A 23,781-nucleotide genomic window follows, 5' to 3' on the forward strand; every position below is an offset into this window, starting at 1 on the left:
GAAAGCAGACATTAGTAAAACACCCCAAGCATACATTAACTCCATCACTAAAATAACACGCAGCCATATAAATTACATTGTCAATTAACGTCAGACGTAGCAGAACAAGTTTACTTCACAGGATTCAAAGGAAGCCCCTTGATCAAGTAACAGCAGGCGCAAAATGACAAAGACCCTTGAATTGTACAAAAAGCTGCATGGATTAGGATCCAGCAAAGGTTCTCCACCATCATCACTGCTTTATTTATTTATGCATTTATTTATTTTATTGAGCATCTGTTAGGCGCTTATGCAACAAGTAAATTGTGTTTCAAAGCGCCCACAGCACAACAGGGAGGGAACATCTGATTGAAAAGAATATATGCACTGGAGGATAAAGTCAAACCAACTAGGTCTTGTGAGTATTCAGAACATGCAAGTACTGAGAGGGATGAGGGGAAGAGGGAAGTGGGGGTAAGTGCTGCAGTGTCCGTGCTCATGGGTGAGCAGCAGATTTAAGTGTCCAGTATAGTAAGTGCTAGAGAGCATTGAGCTGCAATAAGTAGGTAAGTGCAAGCCTACAGTGGTGTAGGCCAGTGGGTACCGAGGCAAGTGCTGTCTGTAAGCAGAGGCTGAGGTGATTGGGTGTGGGAGCCAGGGCCCCAAAGGACACTTAAAGGCCCTGGTCACCAATCACAGCGAATGTGAGCTTAACAGGTGAGAAGAAGGGAAAGAGGAGGTGAATTGAAAGTCTTGAGGGGCTTCTGGAATGTTAGGTGGTCCAGCTCAAGATGAAGAGGAATGGGGAGGCTTTTTCATAAGAGGGAGCCTGCTGAAGATCAGCCTCCAGCCCCCTGTTTAACAAAGCACTTTACAAACAGAGTTGGTGCCAGAGGAAAGTAGAGGTCTAGAAGGAGAGTATTTATTAAGAACAAGTGGCAGATAGCGTGGTCCCCGGCTCCTGACAGGCTTGCGGATAATGCAGAGGGATTTGAATTTAATCCGTGCAGCAACCGAGAGCTAGTGAAAAATATTTAGGCCAGGAGAGATGTGGTAAGTCTTGCTGCCCTATTCTGGATTAGTTGGAGGGGTTGTAGAGAGGAAGAGGGTAGATTCAATAGAAGCCTGTTACAATGGTGAAGCCTTGAGAGTACCAGGGCTTGATTTGATGTATCTATAACGCTCACACAACAAACCAAATTGTATCCTGGTACAGGTGGTGATATTTCGTAGTAAGGAAGCATAATCATACTGAGAAAAGATAACACAGAAGCTAGAACACAGCTGGATAGTCATCAGATTTACTTAAATAGATACGTCTTTAGGCCTGCTCTAAATTTCGACTGGGAGGTTGCCTGTCTCAGGCTCAACGGAAGACTGTTTAATAATCGAAGTCCAGCCACTGAGAAACATTGATCACCTCTTGATCTATAATTTGTCCTCGGAATGACAAGACAGAATTGATCTTCAGATCTAAGAGCTCTGGTTGGTTGGTATCTCTTCAATTTATTGATCAAGTAGGCCGGTGCCAGCCCATTCAGGCATTTGTAAACCAAACACCCTATTTTAAATTTGATCCGATCATCCACCACTAACCATTGTAGTGATCGGCGGAGACCGGAAGGGTGGGTGTATTTGGTTGCACCAAAGACAAGTCTTACACCTGAATTTTGAAGGAGGTGGATCTGATTGGCTGGAACTCCAGTCAGAAGTCCATTGCAGTAGTCTAGATTGGAGTTAATAAAAGCCCCAACTACCACAGCACGATCAGTAATGGGTACATAGGGTAATGCTTGACGTCTGAGGCGGATGTTAAAGAAAACTGATTGAACTTTGGCAGAGACCTGGGCATTACAACCCAGGTCACCCTGTCAAATACAGCCAAGATTCTTTACTTTAGAAGAATACTTGAGGCTGGTACCCAGACACTGGGGTGGGGGAGGACATTTAATTCCTACTAGGAGATGCTTTGGCCCAAACAGGATCCCCTCTGTATTTTTGGGTTGAGCTGCAACCAGTTCTTTTCCATCTAGGTACACATTTCTTCTAAACACTTACTTACAAAAGCAAAGGCTTCTTCCACATCATCAAGCCTGATATAGAGCTGGGTGTTGTCGGCATACAAGTGAAATCGGAGATGATATTTCTCGAGGATATTCATAAGGGCACAGAGATAGATGTTAAAAAGGAGTGGTGAAAGTGCCGATCCCTGTGGTATCCCTCAGCACTGGAGAATAATATCAGAAAGAAATCCACCAACCTTGACACTTTTGTTGCCGGCCAGTAAGAAAGGATGTGAACCATTGTAGTGCACAGGTGTCCACCTTCACCAGGTTTCGCATATGATCCAACAAAACGCCATGGTCCACCGTATCAAATGCAGCATAAAGATCAAGCAGGGAGAGTTTACTTGCATCCCCAGACTGCAACATGTCATCCCAAACTGCCATCAATGCCATCTCTGTCGCATGTAAGGGGTGAAAGCCGGGTTGTAGAGGGTGAAGGAGAACCTGGTCCTCAATGTGATCCTGCAGTTGTTTAGTAACTACTTTTTCCAAAATTTTACGTGGCCAGGGGAGCCCCGCTATTGGCCGATGGTTATTATAATCCTCGGCTCCAAACTGACTTTTTTTTTTTTAAATGATGAAACAACTGAGACTTGCAAGGCATCAGGGACAAGCCCTTGGGCAAGTTATAAGTTAACAAACTTGGTCATAAAGGTCGTGAGATTGAATGCAAGTCGTTTAGCGACCAGGGCAGGGATTGGAAAAAAAGATCATTAGTAGGTTTCAGCTCAGACAGAAGACAGTGATTTCTTCCTCTGAAACTTGCTTAAAACTAAACCTGACTATATCAATTGGCATCATGTGAGGATCGTTAGATTTTTCATTGACTAGACTCAAGGTCTCTAGTTGGGAGACTAAGTCTAAGTGCTATTCAGCCTAATGTTGTCTTGAATTTTCACAATTTTATCTCTAAAAAAGTTATTTAGGCCATTGGCATGCAACACAGAGGAAGCTTTCACTGGTGCATATTTGTTAGGGTTAACAAATTCAGCACTTGTCTTGAATAATTCTTGAGGACTATTCAATGCTATTGTGATTTTATTTGATAAGAATTTTGATTCGGCCGTGAACACCGCTTTTTTATAATTGGTCAAGGCTCTGCTTGCTGCCAGCGAATGCACAATGGACTTAGTGCAAAACCATTGATGTTCATAGAATTTGTGTTCTTTTTTAAATTCAAGAATATCTCTGGTAAACCATGGTTTTGAGGGCTTTTTAACAGCAATATTTTTTAAGGGAGCCTATTTGGTACAAATATTGCTCTTGATTTGAGTTCCTTCTTGAAATAGAGCATCAGTCATTTAGCAAAATACACTTGCCCAGTGCTGTGCTCAGCTCTATCCCGGGTATAATATCCAAGTCTTTTTTTCTTTTGCATACATCTGGTAGCAGCCAGGGCTTGGGTGGAGTCCTCGTGGTGTTCTATTTTAATATGGAATACCCTAAAATAGCGCTCGGTCCAGTGAATGGGGAGCGTATCACCCAGGCTGATCCCTTTTCCTCTTGTCAGTACTAGATCAAGGCAATGGCCCATTATATGAGGTGAATTGTAAGTTAATATTAGAATTTCATGTAGTTGCTTTGAATCTGACTTTGTAACATCCTCTAGCCAGATATTAAAATCACCAATGCACAACAGTTCCTTGTATGTACTGCCTGTTGAAATAAGGAAGCCGTCCAGACCCTCCAGAAATGGCACTGCTGACCCAGGGGGCCTATATACCAAAATAAGAAGAACTGAGAACTGTGGGGTATAGGGAAAAAGACATAGCTTGAGTAACATTAAGCTTCTGGGGGAAAGTGAGAAAAGGGAGAATTCCTTTGAGAAGGAAGAGTTGAACGTGGGACTTCTTGGCAATGTCCTGAATGTGAGCGGGGAAGGAGAGAGGGGAGTCGAAGATGCCTCCAAGGTCTCTGGCTTCAGATGAAGGAGAAGGGTGGAGAGCCCATAGAGGATGGCCAGAATGAGGGAGCTTGATCATTACAGCCATCGACGAGCATCATTATAGTTCATCAGAAGATCATTTGCGCTTCCACTGCACTGAGCACAGCCCCCGAGCACCTAGTCGCCTTCAATGGGGCAGTCCCCAACTCTTGTGGCAGGCACTTGTGAACGCTTCATGCATGGCAGAAGCGTGCTCAGATTGTGAGGACACCATTTCAATAGGCAATGCACACAGAGCTGTGCACTCCGCTGTGAGGGGCACCACCTTACTGGGAACAATTGCCAAGTTTGGCATTATTATTACCATGTAAAATTGTTAACTTCTGATGAGAGATACACTTAGACAAACACTACAGACCTATTCAAAGGCAGTGATTGGTGTGCATCGTAGAGTCAGGAGAAAGAGTCCTAACAGTCCAGCATGAGCGTTATGACAGCACTTTGATAAAATGAAACTTGACGGCACAATTAGCTCCAGTCAACCTAGCAGGGCTTTAATTGCATGCATAGTTTAAATTAATATTGTATGGCCAAACTACCCACCATTTAATAAGCAGACGTCATGCTACGAAGGCAGCGTCACAAGCTTGGTCCATGCCACTGTTCAGAACAGAGGTTAACTGCAACAAGCATGCAGAGCACGTCAATAAATAACACTGGTGTAAGATCCTCTACAGGCTGACATTTCCTTGTGGTCTACAACGCTGGACAATAACCAGTTGTAAAATTACTACCACTGGGGTACTTACACAAATCGGGTCTGCAATCTCTTCCTACGTTCCAAAGGAAGACTTTGGAGGCCGACCTCACTTAACACAATGTTAGGTGTGGTAAATCAGAAATAGGAGATGGACAAGAGGACCTACTTGAATAGTATTCTTTATTAAAGAAATCAATGAAACCTATAAACCCTACTCCTATGATAGATTCCCTATGTTAGAAAACAAGAAAAATGGCTGCTTGTCAGGATGGCACACAAATCTAGTCCTCTATCCGAGCCTACGCTAACCTACCAGCTATCCTATCACTTGATAAAGACAAAGAGATCCTACGTTTATTTTAGGATAGGGTTACTCCCCTTGGATTAACTTAGTAGTGGCTGGTTTTCAGTCCCCCTCCCAAAAGAGTTTTTTCTTATGGTTTCTTCCAGCTTCTCTGCTTCATAGAACAGTTTCAAACAAAAGTGTCTCCCAACTTCTCGCGGTCAAAACAAAGTCCTCGCCAGGTAGTCCGTACAATGTCCATGTATCCCTTCTCCTGGGATGTAGTCTCCGTATGGGTGGAGATTGATTCATCCAACAACAAAGTTTGTCTTTTGCCCCTCTTATGTTATTCAAATTGTTACCGCCCGTGCTTGCTCAGCCTGGTTTGCTGGTTTGTTTCACTTATCCCCCTTGCTCGGCCCTGGATCGTCGGTTGCTCTTTCCACGCTGTTCTGGGGCATTCGTTCATTAGCCCTGTGTGGTCTACGGGCCTGACCAGCCCTGGTTTGTCGGTTGCTCCTTTCACCCATGCCCGGGGTGTTCGGGTTGTTGGTCAGGTATGCATCTCAGGCCCTCTCAGCCCAATGTGGTCAGCGGTTTCTTTCACCCCTTTCCTGGGGCATTTTGTTGGTTAGCCCTGTGTGGGTTTCAGGCCTGCTCAGCACTGTGTGGTTGGTCACTTGTTCCACCACTTTCTGGGGAATTTGGATCGCTAGCCCTGCCTGGGCTTCGGACCTGCTCAACCTTGTTTGTTTTGTCGCTGCTCCCTCCCCCTTTGGGCCACATTTCACAAAGTCATTTGCCCTTCATGCCCCAGAATTGAGTAAACCACCAAACACTTTTTATTTTCTTGAATGCTATACGTTGATTTCAGAGCTAAATACCGAAACCATGCTCAAATCAAGAAAAATGTGGTCCTTGTGTGATGCTCGGACTCTGCAAGTGCCCTAGTGCATAGTATGCACAGTGGCAAAATGTATGCATTGCATGGTTGGGAAATCTTAAAGTTATGAGGAACTTGCACATTGTGTCAGTTTTAACTCTCCATGCTGCATTGTAATCGTGACTGTAATACCGGGCTCCTGTATGCCTGAGAAGCAAATATAGCTTACTATATGTTGTTGGCACTTTATCACGGCCAAGGTGATCCAAATCAAACATTCTTAATATAGTTGTAAATTGATTGCTGTAAATTCATGTTTTTTTTTAACTTTGAATGAATTCTTGTACGATGAAGATTTAGTTTATATGTGATCGAACTTGCTGTTTTATCATGGAGCCTGTTTACTATTATTATTTATTTTAATTGGCAGTTTAGGCTTTACTAATTGACAATGTAATTTTATGTTTTTACATATTTCGATATCTTGGGTATTTTTTTACCATGTTCAACCTGATGACAAGTTGTCAAATAAAGGTGGTCGTTTGTTCCACCTCCATCTGGGGTATTCAGATTCTTAGCCTTGTTTGGGCTTTGGTGCGGCCTCACTGCCCTCCTACTTCACCGTATCTGTGTGGCAGCAGTGCTGCTCTGAGATGGATGTGGTTGAAATGGCCACTGCGGGCTGGCGTCTTTACCTTTTTGTTTCCGTTCCTGCTGTCAGCTGCCCCCACTGTACCTCTTCCGCTACTGGACTTTGGCAGAGGATGATGCTTGCACATCTGGTTTTGTTTGGTTCCCTCTGGTTCCGCCATGGTTCCCTGCTCTTAGGGCGCTTCGTCTTCTCTAGACAGGCAGCGATCCCCAGGCTGGTGTGGGTCTCCAACTCCGTGGGAGTGGCCCAGTCTGTTGCGTGTCCATGCAAGCCTGTGATTCCTGCTCTGTGGCGGATTCTCTCGCTTTGGCTTGACGCTCTCCTGTATTTGAATCCCTCCCTGGAATGGACGGGAGGACTACATTGGTCCTGGTTTGCAGAAAAAGGTGGAAACCAATCCGGGTCAGAAACCAATCCATCTAATTTAAGGGGCCCTGTATGCGAATGCCCTGTCAAACTACCATATAACCAACAAACATAGGGGATTTTGACTTGAGGGGTAGGTGGCATGGTTTCCTTTATTGGGCATTCTTTGTCCCCTAAGGGGGTGTGGGGTCCCCCCAGTGGGATCCCACTTGCCCTGTCCCCCACAGATGGTGTTGCGTAGCGGGCTCACCTCCCTATGGGGACCTGGGGGACTTCCCCCTTGGGAAGAGGAGACAATTTCCCTTTTTCATAATTTGGCTGTACGGCAAAGATACATATAGTGACATTCTGTAAAAGAGCAACCCCTGGGCACGTACTCTTAACTGGCTGAACCAGGTACAAAAATAGAATGGCCTTCGAGTAAGTCATTTTTCTTTATCAACCAACCATGCTGCATTTCTAATGGTTTGGATACTGATGGATGTCTTTCTGACAACAGACTATAATGACCTCTCGTGCTTTCAAAGATGACGTATATTATATTTATTTGTGAGATACTCTTATTGAGCTAGTTATGGGATGGGCAGCTCCTTTCAAAACTTACAAATCGAACTCACACCCTTCCTGAGAAGTCCCTATAGCTAAAGGTTGTTACAACTGCTCCTACTGGTTGTGCACACCAAGGGATATGGGGGTTGACTCTAGTGGCAGACCTATCTCATTCATTATGCTCTATGATAGACTTATATCAGGATTTTCGATGTGTGCCCTGTGGAATTATTTCCTACCCTGGGTCTAATCCAAAGATGATGTATGTCTTTGATTTCTGAAAACTAATACAATATGCGTGAAGCAATGTACAGAGATATCCAGTGAATTTGAATCTTGTTGCAAAGCAAGGTTATTCCTTCCAGCAAAGTCTGTCTGAGAATATGCCACTGACATGGCTGAAGATGTGCCAAACTGTGTGAAGCCAGAGACATCCACTGGTCCTGTATAGGTGCAATCTGCACATGAGGCAGCAATGTCGCTTGTTTAGTTTCCCTCTTGCATTACAGGAGTGATTTTGAGCATAATTTTATTTATTTATTAAAACATTGAAGTCCTCTTCAGCGACAACTTGGAGAATACCAATATGTAAATAGGCAATGTTATTGGGATTCTGCCATTGTCATAGACACTTGTTGCTTTGGGTCCTGCAATATAATTGGTTCAGTTGGGTTGGTAGGTGCAGAGAGAGTAGCTCTAGATTGCTTTGCTGCTATGTTGATGCATGGAGATTGGAAAGCCTGGGCTGTTTCTGCAGGATACCCCACCCACGCACAACGTTTTAAAAAATGTATCGAAATGGTGCATTCTACACCACAACATTCGGAAATATTGGATACAAATGCATGCAGTTGACAACTCACAATGTATGGTAACGCATAACAAAAATACAATATAATAGATGCAAGGTCACCAACAATACACAGGAGCGTTTTCATGCTGCCATTGCCCAGCAACATATGCCAGCATTGTCATTGTAAGAACATATTGTGTTGCTTCCTGTGCACAATGCACATAATGATTTTGCTTCTATTATGAAAAGGAACCTGGGGGGGGGGGGGTCATTCAGTGTTGGGTGGTATTTCTGAAAATATGCCCAATTCAGAATTTACCACTGGCAGAGGGGGCATTTCTGGAATAGCTCTAGAGATAAGTTTTTGTTTTAAATTCAGCAATATCCTGCTTCAATGTGAATCTGGGGATGAATTATAGTTTGGAACAATAGTGGTTCACGACACTTCTGTACAGTACATAAAGAAGGTGCTGATAAGAGGGCCATCAGAGAAGCCAGCCTTTTCTCCCCCTTTCAGTGGCCCTTTGTGAAAACTTGTTTCACTCTATTGCAGCAGCTGTGCTTCCCCTCTTTGCAGTAAAATGAAAATACAGAAAATTGGGGCCAGTTTGGAATTTTCACCTACACCCTTTACAAAGTCCGCCAACAATACTGCTGATGGTATTTGATCAAAAACTGAATTGGGTGGACAGTGACATCAGTGGTATTTGCCAAATACAGTGCAATTGTATCATTACCACTCATCTCTAAATGTCTCTATATCCTAGTTGATGATCGTTTGTCATCATTAAGAATTAAGATGTATAGATAGCGGAACATAGAGTGACTGTGTGAACAGAATTCACACTAATGATATACAGCCATATTAGATACCATACAATCGGGGGCAATAGCAGAAACCCCTTTGGGCCCTGATTCAGAGAGCGTTTTCCAATAGGGTTTTGCCATTGTAAAACGCTTCGGCGAATTAGGCCCTTCGTTTCTTTGTTATCAGTGGAATGGGGCTATTTTGATATGCTGGTGAGAATGGCCAGCAAGGGTGGCTGCAGTAATCGGCATTGATTCGTGCAAGTGCTGTCATGCAAATCTGTGTTTCCAAATACATGACGACCTCAACTGAACATTAGTCAGTGATCTGTAAACTTCAATTCTTACATGTTACAACTATACAATTCTCACATAAACATGGGGATTACATTTGCTATTAATATATCTGAGCTTTTCATTTAACCCTGTCCTTTTATAAAAGCCTCTTGTGTGAACGGTGGTGAACGGTGGCCAACATTACACTAGGATGACTCAGGGCAGCAAGGCGTGGAGGCATGCTGTTCGTGCTTGCTGTTGCGGGGAATTACCATATAGCCTGCGTTTAAATAAAATGTTTCCCGCGCTTCCCAGTTACCCCTTTCAGACTTTTTTAGATACATCAGAGAATACTGTATTGCCCCCGGATGTTTAAAGGGATATGTATTGTCTTCTTAATTTGGCCTATGGTTTCAATACATACATTTGTGGGGCAGTTGAGGAAAAACAATCTGCATGTCTGTGTTTTATTACCTGATAGGTTATATTGCTCTTTTTCAGTGTGCATTGTCAGGTCAGGCATATGTTGAAAGATGTGTGTCTGTGCCACCAGATCTCTCCGCAGAGTTTTCAGGAGGCTTAACTACCCCGAGGAATCCTGCCGTGGTCTAGGCGGGAGGAAAGAAGGGTTTGTGCCACTGCTGGACTCGGGGGACTAGCGTGCATGGAGTCAGATGGCGCATGTTGAATGTGTTTGACAGTGTAGCGCCTGTGGGTGAATGTGAAGGACCCTGCAACAGCCTAGAGACCTTACTGGGGATGTCTGACCTTTTGAGATGTGTTTTCAAGGCTGATGTCTGCCTGTAGTCCTGACATGTCAAGTTCATGTATGTTTCCTTTGTTCTGGGTATTCGCCCTCCGCTTTGTGCATTTGAGACACCACAACCTGGGTATCCAAAAAGACTTGGAGAGGTTGGTCCGTGGCCTTAATGGCCAGGTTCATTTCTTGGAGACTGTGGATGTTGAGGCTTCCCTTGGTGGCCAGTCCTATGCAGACAAGTCTGGTAGTAGGGAGGTGACTGTCTTGTGACCTGCTGCATAGCGCTCCCCCTTGGCAGATTGGCAAGAGGTCTTTATAATTTCCGAAGTCAAGCTGGGTATCCCGATGGTACAGAGGTGGGTTTTCCTGGGGTGTACCCACGTGTTTGCTTCCTGTAAGGGGGGTGGTCATCTTTCACTGCTCTTCTGTGTTCTGATAACTAAGAATCCACTGTTAATGACACCTTTGATGGGCACTAAATGAAGGGAAGTAGACCTGAGGGTTGGACAGTTGTCTGGATCTATTGTTGTCTTGTGTATCGTATGCAAATTTATAGTCTTCTTGTGTGATGAATTGCTTGCTGCATAATTCTGTGCTTCATCTGGTTTGCGTATCTATAGTTTGTTATAAATAGAGTATATATCAGTGGTAACCCTGCCTCTTTATCTGTTCTTCGGGCCATTGCATGGATTTCCGACCCTGGTTTTAAAGTACACCCAGATGTCCTTGCTCTACAAGATCTGAATGGATGGTTGGCAGCTAGCAAGAATCGTCCAGTGGTTTGGGATATGGTTAGGCATGTGCCCCACACATTGGTGTTAAGTTGCAACTTAGTAAGTAATTTTAAGTCGCTGATACTAATAATGTTGGGCCGCACTGCCTCCAGGCTCAGGCCCATGGACTTCATAGCCATACACACATGTTGACCCTTGACCACGTCAGACACCTGCCACCTCTTTCATATCTATGTCGCCTTGCACATGAACCAGCTTCTGCTCACTCTTTCCACTGCCAAATGATTACCATGCCACTCTGACACCAACTGCTTTACTGGCATGCACCGTCCAACGCCCTGAAGGATGATGTTGACTTAACCCATTGACCCGTGTTTGACTGCTCTGGACACCAAGTGGCTCTCTCAATGTCTCAATGGCAAATTGCTTCCCTACAATGTAAACACTTTTTTTTACTCTACCTCTTTGTTTTGTTTCCCCTTGATAAATGTGTGAAGACCGAGGATCTGTCCGCAGTCTTCAGACTGGTGTTGGCGAGCTCCTAGGGGAAACACGTTTTTGGCATGGAAAGGACTACTGCAACTTTGTTTACAAAGACTGGATCCAGCTGGACAAACCTTTTGATGGTAAGAGTGTTTTATGATAAGTCATTACTTGGTGAAGCAACAGCTAAGCACATGGAGACTGATGGATATGCTGAATGACCATGATGTGAATCTGTGCTCCAAACTAGTTTTGTGACAGAGTGGTGATTCCCCCAGCTCTGGGTGTACAGGAAAGTGAAGGCAACACACGCACGCTTTTGTCACATTGTGTTACCCGGTCATATATGTTTCCTTATGAATCACTCACAGTATACATCTGAATCATTTGAGTTTTGTGGTTGCTTTCATTTTAAACAGATTCATCTATTCCCTGCAGGCCTTCCTTATTTCACAATTTCAGCTTCCAATTATATGCCTTTCAAGGGATATTATTGCTAGTGACTGTGGTAAAGAGGATATAAGGAGATGTGATTGGTGTGTTAGGTGTTGTTTGAAAGCATTTGAAAATATTGAGAAAACCATGGACCTGCCTTGCCAAATATTGACAATATCCAAACCCACATCTCTGGGACCACCAATCACACAGCTGAACTTTTCAAAATCTGCAAGGAACAATCCTACTGCAGTCTCCACGTCTCCTCTTCCTTCCCAGGCCCTGTGTCTGGCCTTGGCCTCCCACTTCTCAACAAAAACTCAGGACATCCTGTCCTTACTCCCCTCCCTCTTCCACCTGCACCTAGGCCTCGCTTGGCTCCTCTCTCTCCTTCCCTGCTACTCTCCTCCTTCTCCCCCACAGCACCGGATGAGGTCACCAAGACTGTTTGCTCTATGAAAGTCTCCTCCAAACAGGTGTTTTCCTGCTCCTCTAGAACTATCAAGGACAATATTGCCACTCCCGCTCCCTCTCTGGCTGAGTTCCGCAATCACTCTTTTGCCACTGGCTCCTTGCCTTCACCTCTCAAGTACTTGCCTCCTAAAAAAGTCATTTGCAGACCCTTCCTGCCCAACGAACTACCACCCTATCTCCACCACCACCTTCCTGGGAAAACCTTTGAAGAAGTTGGTCATCTCCCAACGAATTAGTCACACTGAATCTGTTGGCTGTCTCCACGACCACCAGTCTGGCTTCAGAGCAGCCAGAGGCACGGAAACTGCTCTCCTGAAAACCTGGAAGACTTCCTCCCTAACCTCGACTCCAATTCTCCCTCTGTTCTCATCAACCTTGACCTGTCCTCTGCCTTCGACACTGTCAATTATGCCATTCTCCTTAACCGCCACTGATACTCTGGGCATTGTAGACTGGGCGCTGGCTTGGCTGACCCCTTTCCTATCAAATCGGCCTCCCAGGTTCAAATGGGTCCTTTTCTCTCCTCTACCTGCGCCGTCCCTCAGGGTTCTATCCCATCACCGTGGCTTTTTAACATTTACCTTGCTCCTCTTGCCCTCCTGATCTCCACCTTCTATCCCCATTTCTAGTGCTATACTGATGACACTCCGCTCTCTTTTAAGCTTCCCTCCTCTACCTCCTCTCCCATTCTCGTTTGTGTGCCCACCGTTCAGGCATGGTGCGCTGCTAATGATCTCTGTCTTAATGCGAGTAAGACTGAGATTCTCCTCATTGGCACTCCTCCCTCCCCCCTTCATTTCCCTTACTCACTGGCCCCCTCCCCTCACCCTCTTGTGTGGCAAAAAACCTGGGGGTCATCTTCGACTCCTCTCTCTCCTTCTCACCTCGTATCGCTGACCTTGCCAAGAAGGCTCACTTTCAGCTTTACCTCCTCAGAGGCATTCTCCCTTTCCTTACCTTCCCCCAGAAACTCAATGTCTATAGAGCTCTGGTTCTCTCCGGCATGGACTACTGTAACAGCTTCTTCCTTAATCTGTCTCTTTCCTCCCGTCGCCCTCTTCGACTAATCCAGAATAGGACTGCAAGATTTATCCTCGGCCTCAAGCCCAGGGACCGCATCTCTCCTACCCCAAAAGCCCTCCATTGGCTCCCGGTAAATTCAAGGATCAATTTCAAGACCCTCTGCATCATCCACAAGGCTTTCTGGGGCTTGGGACTTCGCTACATTCAACTGTCTCTCACTAAATACCACCCTGCTAGAGTCCTGTGGTCCTCCGGCACTAACTCTCTGCAGGTCAGACGTTTCTCCAAGCAGAGAGTGGGGGGTAGATCTCCTTCTTCAGTGAGAGCCACCCTCTTGAACGGCCTCCCAACCCCTCTCAGACTTCAACCGGATCGCCTTAAGTTCAGGAAGCTGCTCAAGACCTTCCTTTCTCCTCCTCCTTCTCTCTTCCCCTTCCTTGCTAATGCCCCCACTGCTGATACGACTGGCTGCCTGGTCCCTTCTGAGTCAAACAGGGGCTAGGCCCCCCCTCGACCAGTCTGCCTCGACACCCTGCACCCCGTACTTTCCTTCAGGCTCCACTCCCTGATCAGGCTACTAAGTCTGGTTCACCCCCCCTCGCTCTATCTGACCCTCACCCTACCCCCCATAGCATAGCACATGCCCTCTAGACCGCACCTAGCACTTGCACAATTCGAATGTCACACGGTCTAGTAGGACCATTTCTTGTTTTTGTTCTCCTGTTGCCCTCCCCCTTAGTCTTGTGGCGCCTGGAAATGCTTTCTGCATTATAGGGACAAATGCTCAATAAATAAAATACTCTCCAAGTGTTCAAAGGAATAGGATTTTGATCATGTTTTTGGATATGAATGTCGAAAGGGTTTTAATAAAGTTTGAGTTTGTAAGAAGACAATAAAGAAATCCTACCTTTTCTCTATGAATGGGGAAACAGTAAAATAACGTACAGAATATTTGATATGTAAAAAATTATGCTGTGGTTAATACCATGTTACGCATTTTTTATATCTGTGTAAAATCCTCCCATAAACACTGTATATTTTTTCAGTAGATTCTCCTTTGCTGTAGTTGATTTGCCTTTGCATGGAATGGATATTCATGCTTTAGCCAGAGATAGATATTTTCCTTCAATAAGAGTATTAAGATGATAATATTCCCCCTTGCAGGCTTCCCTGGTTGTTTATTTTGAAGATAAAGTCAAGCCTCCAAAATCCATGCATTTGAGGGCACCTTCAGTAAATCATATAATGAAGGAACCAACCACACCCTATATTGTAGGGACACACAGTATACCTCGCCCTTGTATAATTGGTTTATTATTGTACCGATGTGCTATTGTTTAATTCAGGTTTACTTTGATGTTTCGATAAATGTGCAAGGAATAGTTTTTATTGCATGTCGGAGAATTTCGTTTTAATACATAGTCCGTTTTCATGTAAACCTTTCTTGTTTCTCTAATAAACCTTTGTAACATATTTCCTCTTGGTGATGCAGATTTCATTGACCGGTACAAGACGCCCAGAATGCCTTGGCATGATATCGCCTCTGTTGTGCATGGTCGGGCAGCACGTGATGTGGCACGACACTTTATTCAGCGCTGGAACTTCACAAAGGTAATCAGATCTGTCTAAAAATGGATTTGATCACAAATGAGCAATCTTGAGCATACTAAGGGAGAGTAGTTTCAGACCTAAATATCCTAAAATGTGGTTCTGCAAACTTTCATAGATGAGGAATATTAATTAAGGGATAAGTGGTGGATAAGTGGTGGATAAGCACATTGGCAATGAGTCCAACCAAATGAGTCCAACCATTAGCTTGGATTGAAAATGCAAGAAAGATCAGATTTCCGTCGAACCTTTGGCAATTAATACGACAGTCATTATTTGTCCCACCCTAAACAATATCACTTTAATGCCTATTAACTCTTAAAAGCATATTTAGAATGGCTCACAGTATTTCTGCATTCCAGATTTGTTTTAGAAATATAGTGGTTATAGCTGTAATTTCCTTAAGGTTCCACATATTTGTACTCAATTATTTAAAAATAGATATAGTTCTATTCAAATATTTGTTGTAACATGAAGCCTCTGAAAATGACAAAATTAAAATCACTTTGTTTCTGAGGTGAAGTGCAAAGGTCTACAGGCATGTTATTCCAGAACGTGGGATCATGAATGTTTGATTTTGGACAAGGGCCTGTCCACTCCTGGTGAACTGTACATAATGCAGTTAACAAAACTACCTTAAATACGTGCCTTTTCCTCCTTTTTCAAATGCCTTTAAGTGAATATTGTATATTTTGGCTAAGAGGGGTGGGGGTGTTGTCCCTCATATCTATGCACTTCTTATAAACACCCAGACTGTGTTTCCAAGAAAAACTCAAACAGAATTATAATTGGCTAAAATTCCGGAGTCTGTGGCTCAGTGTAGTAATGCATCCACTAGAGGGGCCTGTGTTTGACCTGCTGGTCACAGGTTCGAATCCCAGAAGGTCCACTCAGCCCTTCATCTTTCTGTGGTCAATAAAATGAGTACGATTAAGTTGGGTAACAATAAACATCTGTTATCTGTCAATCACGCCAAGATGGCCCTCTGGGGGTGAACATGTGCTCTACAAATACACCTGTTATGTTACATTAAAAGAAAAAAGAGGGGTTACTGGGTTGAAGTATAATCTTCATAAATAAAGTGGTGTTGTAGAGAACTTTATTAGGCTTGCTATGTTTATGGTTTCAGTATGCATGACAACATGAGTCCCTAATTATTTTGTATTATTTTTTACAATTTAGTTTGCTTGTTAAATATTTTTTTAATGAAATAGAGCTATCCTGTAAATAGTACCAGTGCTAGAAACAAGATGAGGACAATACATAAACGTGTCCAACAATATCCTGCACATTATATATGTAATGGAACAACCGAATCAAGCTCCAAAAATGAAAAAAACAATGTTCTGCTTTTATTGTGTGTTCATGGTTCTGTCAAGTATTAGAAACCTGGATAAGAATTCACTGTGTAACGGTGCCTTGTCCCATACATAAGCATTAGTGTCAGGGGAGCAGGCGTGTCCGGAAGGCCTAACTTAACAGCGCCCAGCGAAGAAAAGACCAGGAGGAAAGGCCAAGGGCACACAGCTGGGCCTCAACCTCCCCTCAACTTCCTGGGTGCTGAGTCTTTTAGCATCTGTTGTGGGCCTCTGAGAGGTGAGAAATGGAAGGCAGACAACTTGATAAAGGTTTTTTCATAAGAAGATATTTTATTAACTTAAAAGGGTGTGATGAACGCCTCACTTTCCCTAACGTAAGGTGGGTTTCCCTGCCAATGAAGCTAAGACTAAAGGAAAACACTCTAATACGGAAGGATATCTGTCCCTCACACTTATACATACAACAAAAGCATTTCAGTTATTCGTATGGCTGTTCAAATTCAACAAAATAATAATTAGAATCTAATTCTCTTGTAACCAGGGTCGGATCCCCTTCCCCTGGATCAAAGTAGAATTTCCAAATAAAAGTTCCAAAGAATAAAGTTCACTCCAATAGTCAGATTCTACTTCAAAAGGTAGCACAAAAAGGTTTCTGCTAATAGTCAAGTCTGTTTACAACAGAGTTCCTTCACTTCTGATGGTTTTCACTTGGCGTTGTGATTAATCGAGCAAAGTACATCATTCTTCCAATTACTATTTCAATATGATTTCTCTTTTCTTGAGAAAGACAATTACTACATACTTTATTATACACAACAATGTTTTTGTCAGGATGGTTTTGCCACAGTTCATCAAACGGTGGCGGTGCCGCTTTCTTTCCACCACAAGCTTTCACCACAATGCAGTACTTAAATGTCTTCTTCGTGGTCCACTAACCTGCCAGGACTATCGCTAACAATCCATTTTTTCTGGTGTACTCTCCTGCCAGGATGAATCTCCTAACTGCACTACAAGCACTCAGTGGCGTGGGTTACTTAAAAACATCAGTAAAGTCTTTTGACTTTGAGCAACAATAACATTCACAACTTCTTCCGAAAGGATACAACACCCATTGATGCTGTTTGTTTCCGCTGTTTAATTGGCCACATATACTGCAGGTTATCTTCCTCTCCCCTTTCCACTCTTCACAAGGAGGGACACTTCCCTGCCATCTTTGAGTTTTAACTATCAAACCTGGTAACTGTGATTAGTTTTTCATTGAAGTTTCTCTCTCCAAGAACGCTGTTTTCCCCTTTTCTTCGAACTATCCTTCTTTGGCTTAGGCAATGCTGGTTGTCATCTGTCTTACAGATTGCCCCCTCTTTACTTTGGCAATGCTGGTTATAGTTCTGGTTTGATATTGCCCCTGCTTTGCCAATAATGGTTATACTGTGGGTTTAATTCTGCCCCCTCTGTCCTTGGGCAATGGTAATCAAAGCCTTTCTTAAATATTGTTCTTTTATTTGGGAGTGATAGTTAAACACATTCTCCTTTCGTTTCCTTTTCGCATAATCAGACCATAAACACTTCTTATAATTTATTTGGTATTCAAAAGATTGGCAAGTGGTTAGCAATTTACAATGAAGCGCCCCAAATCACCAGTCTGAGGATAACTCGCCAGGTTTTCCCTGCTCGTCTGTGTATCCCGCTGACACATCTGCTCTGCTCTTTAGTTTAGGAGCTTCTGAGGTCAGTGACTCGTACCTTCCTGAGCAGGAGTCCTTGTTACTCCTCTGTGGCCCGGTGCTCGCCAGACACCTGAGACAGACACCAAGTGCAGAGAGCACCTCTCTACCACGGGGTAACCTGCAACAGCAGAGCGTCCCGCTGCGCAACCTCTGCAACTTGGGCTTCTCCTTCTCATGATTCTCTTAGCTCCATCACCCGCCAAAAACACTGCACACACGTCAGCTGGTCCTTTCTACTACTACTACTACTACTACTTCTACTGCCACTCCTACGCATCTGCACCTGAGGGGGATTTAAATAGTCAAAATTCCTGCTCTGGTGTAGATTGTTAGGAACACTAGACTACAAATTGCTTTTCTGTGCCTCTAAACTCCTCTTCCTCCCAGTACCTATGGAATTTTGTGACTTGAAGTCCCCAACATACTTATTCTTCTTATCATATATTGAAGTTTTAGTTTTACTTAACTCACTCTGTTTGTTTGTAAAACATACCTCTAGATAAGCGTCTTAAAGATGTTAATGGTTGTTTCGTGTTTTCACAGTTCAAACCAAAGGAAAGATCACATTTCTCAGAAGGGAGGGTATTGATGTTGTGATTGTTATACTTACCATAATGTCTTTTATTACCAACATTTTTGATATGTCTAAGAAAGGGAGTCTGACTGTGACAACAAGCCATTAGGTATTCTTGCATCATGGACATCTCATCCTCCGAAGAAGATGAATACCACGTATCTCCTAACGGAACCCTCCTGTTCCCTTGGAGACCTTCTCTTTCCAGATGATCCACCCGGCTAATGCCACCTCCAGTGTTAGGATCAGGAAGTGTCTGACTTCCCCTGACCCCCTGGGAAGAGACTTTAGGCAGGGATTCTGTAGGATTCATCACATGACCATAAAGGGGGACAGCTAAATAGTGAGGGTGTATGAAAAGTAAAAAGGAATCTCCCCATGCCATGTTATCAGAAGGCGATAGTGTCCCCAGTGTGTCCATGCAGAAGGTATAGATGAGGGTGCAGGTGTCTACACTAATGAAGGAAGCAAGAAGTTGGGGTTGAGTTCAGAGGAAGTTGAGAAGCTACTGAGATACTAAAGTGAAGCAGTATGAGAAGTGACAGCAGGACTATATAGGTGAGCCACAGAAAACAGGACAGCCTGGCAACATTGGATGAGTACCAAGGTGGGCAAAATGTCAAACATTTCACAAACAGTACTAAAGACTAGCTTGTATGAAAAAATATGGGATATATCATTGTCAATACCTAAGAAATGCTTATCCGTTATAAGCAAAAAGTAGTGAAATTAATGAAAACAGTGGATTCTTTATAGCCAGTGGATCTCTGTTCGTATGTAGTAGAAGGCAAACCTATCTGAATTAGCTGTATATGCATCACTGCAACGTCGATATGTCATGAATAAACGACTTAATCTGATAAAAACCTCATTTATTTTATTCCTTAATCTGGCAATATATTTCTTTTCATGACAGGCCAGCTCTCAGACAAGCAGCTCCACTAATGTAGATCTAGAGTTGACCAAGGACTTTTCTGAATCCTTATTCAGGGCATGAGGTTTCAGTGAACGTTCAAAGCCATTTATCTATTAGGGCATTTTATACATTGTATGCATTTTATACACAGATAAACCAGTGTAATGGGCAGAGTACAACTTCCAGTGCTTGGACTTCTAGAATGTTTTTCAGACTAAAGTTTGCAAACGTGCGTTTAATACCCAGGACCTTGTTAGATAATGTGGTTTCTTCTGGCATCCCAAGATACAGTCCTCCTTTGGTCTTCATTAAAATGCTCAAATTCTTGCATGAGTGTCAAGTAATAATAACAAGCTTCCCATATTGTCAAAGAATGGCGATCGGGCAGGGTTTTTGAAAAATGTTTCAGGCTAATATAGGTTTCAAGAAAGATGGCACAGCTTCATTGAAGGATAACACAGGCTAATATAGGTTTCAAGAAAGATGGCACAGCTTCATTGAAGGATAACACAAATGTGCTTTATTTCAGCACTAGCCATGAAAGCACACTTAATACATGAAAATGAAAGCATCACAACAAATCCAAACAAGAGATGCTTTTCAACTTCACTAAAATAGCAGCATAAATGCAACATTGTGCGCTTCTGTTAAGATTGATCATAGAGGGTTTATCTTCACAAAATCAAATGCATGAATACCAAATTATCGAGAGCTCTTCTGCAAGAAATCGCATTCAACCAGGATGATTAAGAGACAAATTCCTCCCATGTTTTCTTTGCAGCCATGCAATTTCGCATGTTGGCTCTCCTGGAGTCATTGTATTTAAGGCATAGGAATAAAATGTGACCAGTTAACTCTATGTAATGTATGTAGAAAGGACATTGATCGATATTCCCCAAATTCCATTGTTTTGTGAATGATGTCAACAGTAGGCTGCCTAAACAGGATTTGACCTACAATCTATGTACTTTTGTATGGCTGAAACCTACCAATATGTTTTCCATCAACACATTCTATTTTGTATGAAGATGATCCCTACCTAGCTGACTTCCATAACATTTGTCTAATGTTTCCCTATATACAAAAATGCTGTACAAGTCTTTTTCCTCTGATTTGGCGCTATTGCAAATCATTTTGGAGATCTTCCATACATTTTCTCTGTCAATTTGTTTACATAGGCTCTTTACATGTTGGACCCATGGCAGTAATAGGCTGTGTGTGCTCGCTAAAACCTCAGACAGGAATATCTTGTAAATGTTTCCATGTGTGTTTGATCCGATTTAATAACAGTTTTAATTTATTTTATCAGGTACTCCATGCTCATCCAAGTTAGCTTACATTGAATAAGCTGGTTCAGCGCACTTTTATGTAGTACTAACATTATTAATAACATTTGTTTTACTGCCTTCCCCAAATCTTTTGCGGAGGAGTTAGTCCCAGGTTTCCACAATGTAAAGTGCTGCTTGCTGACCTTGCACCTTAAATGTACCCAGTAGTGGGCTTATTGTTTTTTTCCTGTGCGAATATGTACACTGCATAGCTTTTGCATGCCAGTGATGGGGCACTTATCGACTCATCGGGTCCAAGTCCCATTACAACTAAATCTGATCCCTAGATAGTAGAAGTGAAACACTTCAATCTCCTCCTTGGGCTTTCCTAACATCATCTTGTCTATATTCTTTGTCCCCTCTACCAAAAACCTTTATCTTAAATTTGTTATAATTAACTTTCATCACTTTTGATTTGCATCGTTCTTCAAATTTGGCAAGCTGCTGTTTTAGCCACTGGGAGGTTTACATATGAGGACTACATCAGTAAATATCACAATGTTGATCCTTTTGTTGCTTATGGATTGTGTGTAGGTAGCGGGGTCACTTAATTCTTTAATCATTGAGTTAATGTATAGGGTGGTGCTAAGATGCACCTTAACTTACCCCCTTTGAAATATGGGGTATCCTCTCACCTTCTATGTCCTATCTAACAGTTGCAGAATTATTTCATACGTATTGCTCTTGTCAAGAGATGGAGTTTTCAGATCTTGTAGGGTATTGCATATAAATGATTGTAGGACTTTGTTGAATGTGTTCTTTATATCTGTGGATGCAAGGTAAAACTGCTGTCTTCTGAGCTTGACCGAATTTTGAAGCAGTAGATGTAATCTGAAGCACTGGTCTATTATTCTTGCACCAATTTGGAAACAAGCTTGTTGATGTTAAATGTATATCCTCTCCTTCAAGCCAACTTTCTAGTGTTAAAAGAATAACCATGCTGCAAATGTTTGTCTTGTTAGGAGGGATTGTATAGGAAGGACATAGGGTGTTAATTCCCTGGAGCATTGCTCCTCCCTTTTTGCAGATGTTAACAATTCCAGGAGTCTGCCCTGATGGAGTCATTCTACCCAGTTTACATATGGACTTGAGGGGGCCCTACATGTGTGCGTCTTGTCTAAGAAGTTCTGCCGGTATCACATCAGATTTCTGCATTTGAATTGCCTGCTGGACATGAGTTACATTGAGCCCTTTCCCCCCTCATTAGATAATTACTTGAATGGGGGATAAGGGCTTTCCAGGATACTAATAAAATGATCTCTGTCCTACCTCGGTAGGTTGCTGTGATGTTTGAGCCACTTGTTTGGTGATGCTCATTGTAAATTATTATTTACTGCACTTATCAGCTTTCCCTTAACTATCTTCAGTAGGTCTTCTTTTGCTTTTTAAACTCTGCGTCCAATCATGTTGATTTTGTAGCTGTATGTTTTGTGTCCTTTTTGCATGGTTTTGTGCTGTGCTTCTTAATGTGTGCTGCCACTTGATTGTATGCATTCAGAGCAATGAGAATCTCATTATTAGCTATTGATGCATCATTGGCAGTCATCAAGAAATCTATATTGCTCGATTGCCCTCCTTTTCAGGTAGTCTCCTTGGCATGTTGGCCACCATGGACTATGCCATAACAGGATATCCCAATTTGCCCCACACCAGGGCAACAACAGTTTCATATTCGTGGCAACTTTTGGGCATGTTTGCACTTAATTCAGAGATGCTCATCATCCATGAAACCTGGGGTGAGGAATATGGTTCAAAAGTAATGTTAAAATGAATAACCACTACTTTCATAACCTTCTTTCAACTAGAAAGCATTTTGTCACACTCTTCTGAGAGGTCCCATAAAATCATAAAAATTAAATTCATGTTCCAATGTCTGGTATATTGTACAGGTTAACAAGAGTTTGACATCTATAGAGGAACGTAGGCAAACTCCCTGAATGTTAACCTCATTTGTGCCCAGTGGATCCCTTAAAACATCTAATTCTGTGCTAACCCTATCACCAACCCTCCGGCGGGCTTACCAAGACAACTTATGGAGGCTGGTGTGAAAAGGTTTTTGTGCACCTTGATTGGGTCAGGATTTAGGGTCCAGGATCCGAGAATCAAAATATGTAAGATTTTCGTAGCCAATTTGATAATTTCCTTTCTTATAAGATCTATTTTAATCCTTCTGTATTAAAAGTCTGTTGTCTTTATGGTTGTCTACATCCTGTCCACCACCAGTGTTTTACTTGGATCTGTAACCCCGGTATAGGAAAACATTTGTCAGTCAACGTCATCAAGAACTATGGTTTTGTCCTCTTCCACAGTCACCATAGCCGGATTGTCCTTGGTGGTGTTCGCTAAACCCTGGATGCCATCAACCAAATTGCGCCTCTCGTTGGGTTGGCTAATTGGATCCTTACTCATGTCATGTGTGATCTCTAACTTCGTATTAGATTTCTTGATTTGTTTTATTGAGTGTTTTAAAATTAGAAGGCGTGGATTTCAATGAGGAAGGATAGTCAGAAACAAGAGGAGTACAACAGAGGGAGATGTGTTTGATTCTTTCACCTACTCCTATTGATGATAGATGGAAACCTTGCAGTTGAGAGACATTGAGTCTTGGACATCTTGCCAGCATTGTGAAAATTAAGAGCTGCTTCAGTAATGCAGGATATTCAGGATCAAGGCGATTTAGGATAATTCATGTCGCTATCGGCTGTAGGTCACTACGAAGAAATCTTTCTTCGGGCCTCTGCAGAATTATAGGAAATCCTCCTTGTTTCAAGTATAGGTTTTACCATGCTTTGTCAAGATATGTGACCCAGACCTGCAGTATCTGACAGATGAAGACCCTACTGTCAGAGGATTGATAATCCAACATACCTCCTGGCCTGTTTTTTTCAAACTTTTGACTGATTGAAGCCCAACGTCACTAAGTTACCTTTCTCACAGCTGGAAAGTGTTACTTGCATCTATGACACCACATGCAAGGTGAGCATTTAGAGAGCCTGTTAGTTTGTCTCCCCTTTGCGGATGATTTGTAGTTTTTCAAGAGGGGCCCAAGAGCCACACTACACAGGTAATATAGGACTAAATAAGGTGCCACTAATATTTTC

General features: G+C 42.8%; 1 protein-coding gene across 2 annotated transcripts in view; it reads left to right on the top strand.

Moving 5' to 3' along the window:
- PLD1 (phospholipase D1) overlaps positions 1 to 23,781 on the top strand; it is an 886,935-nt gene that overhangs the window by 728,793 nt on the left and 134,361 nt on the right. For both annotated transcript variants that reach the window (XM_069618743.1, XM_069618744.1), the window contains 2 exons: positions 11,291 to 11,419; positions 14,701 to 14,819. In XM_069618743.1, coding sequence (XP_069474844.1) covers positions 11,291 to 11,419; positions 14,701 to 14,819 — 248 coding nt within the window. The remainder of the gene's footprint in view (positions 1 to 11,290; positions 11,420 to 14,700; positions 14,820 to 23,781) is intronic.

Source organism: Ambystoma mexicanum, chromosome 10 (assembly GCF_040938575.1).
Source record: "Ambystoma mexicanum isolate Mex_15411 chromosome 10, UKY_AmexF1_1, whole genome shotgun sequence".
In the NCBI taxonomy this organism is placed as follows: domain Eukaryota; kingdom Metazoa; phylum Chordata; class Amphibia; order Caudata; family Ambystomatidae; genus Ambystoma; species Ambystoma mexicanum.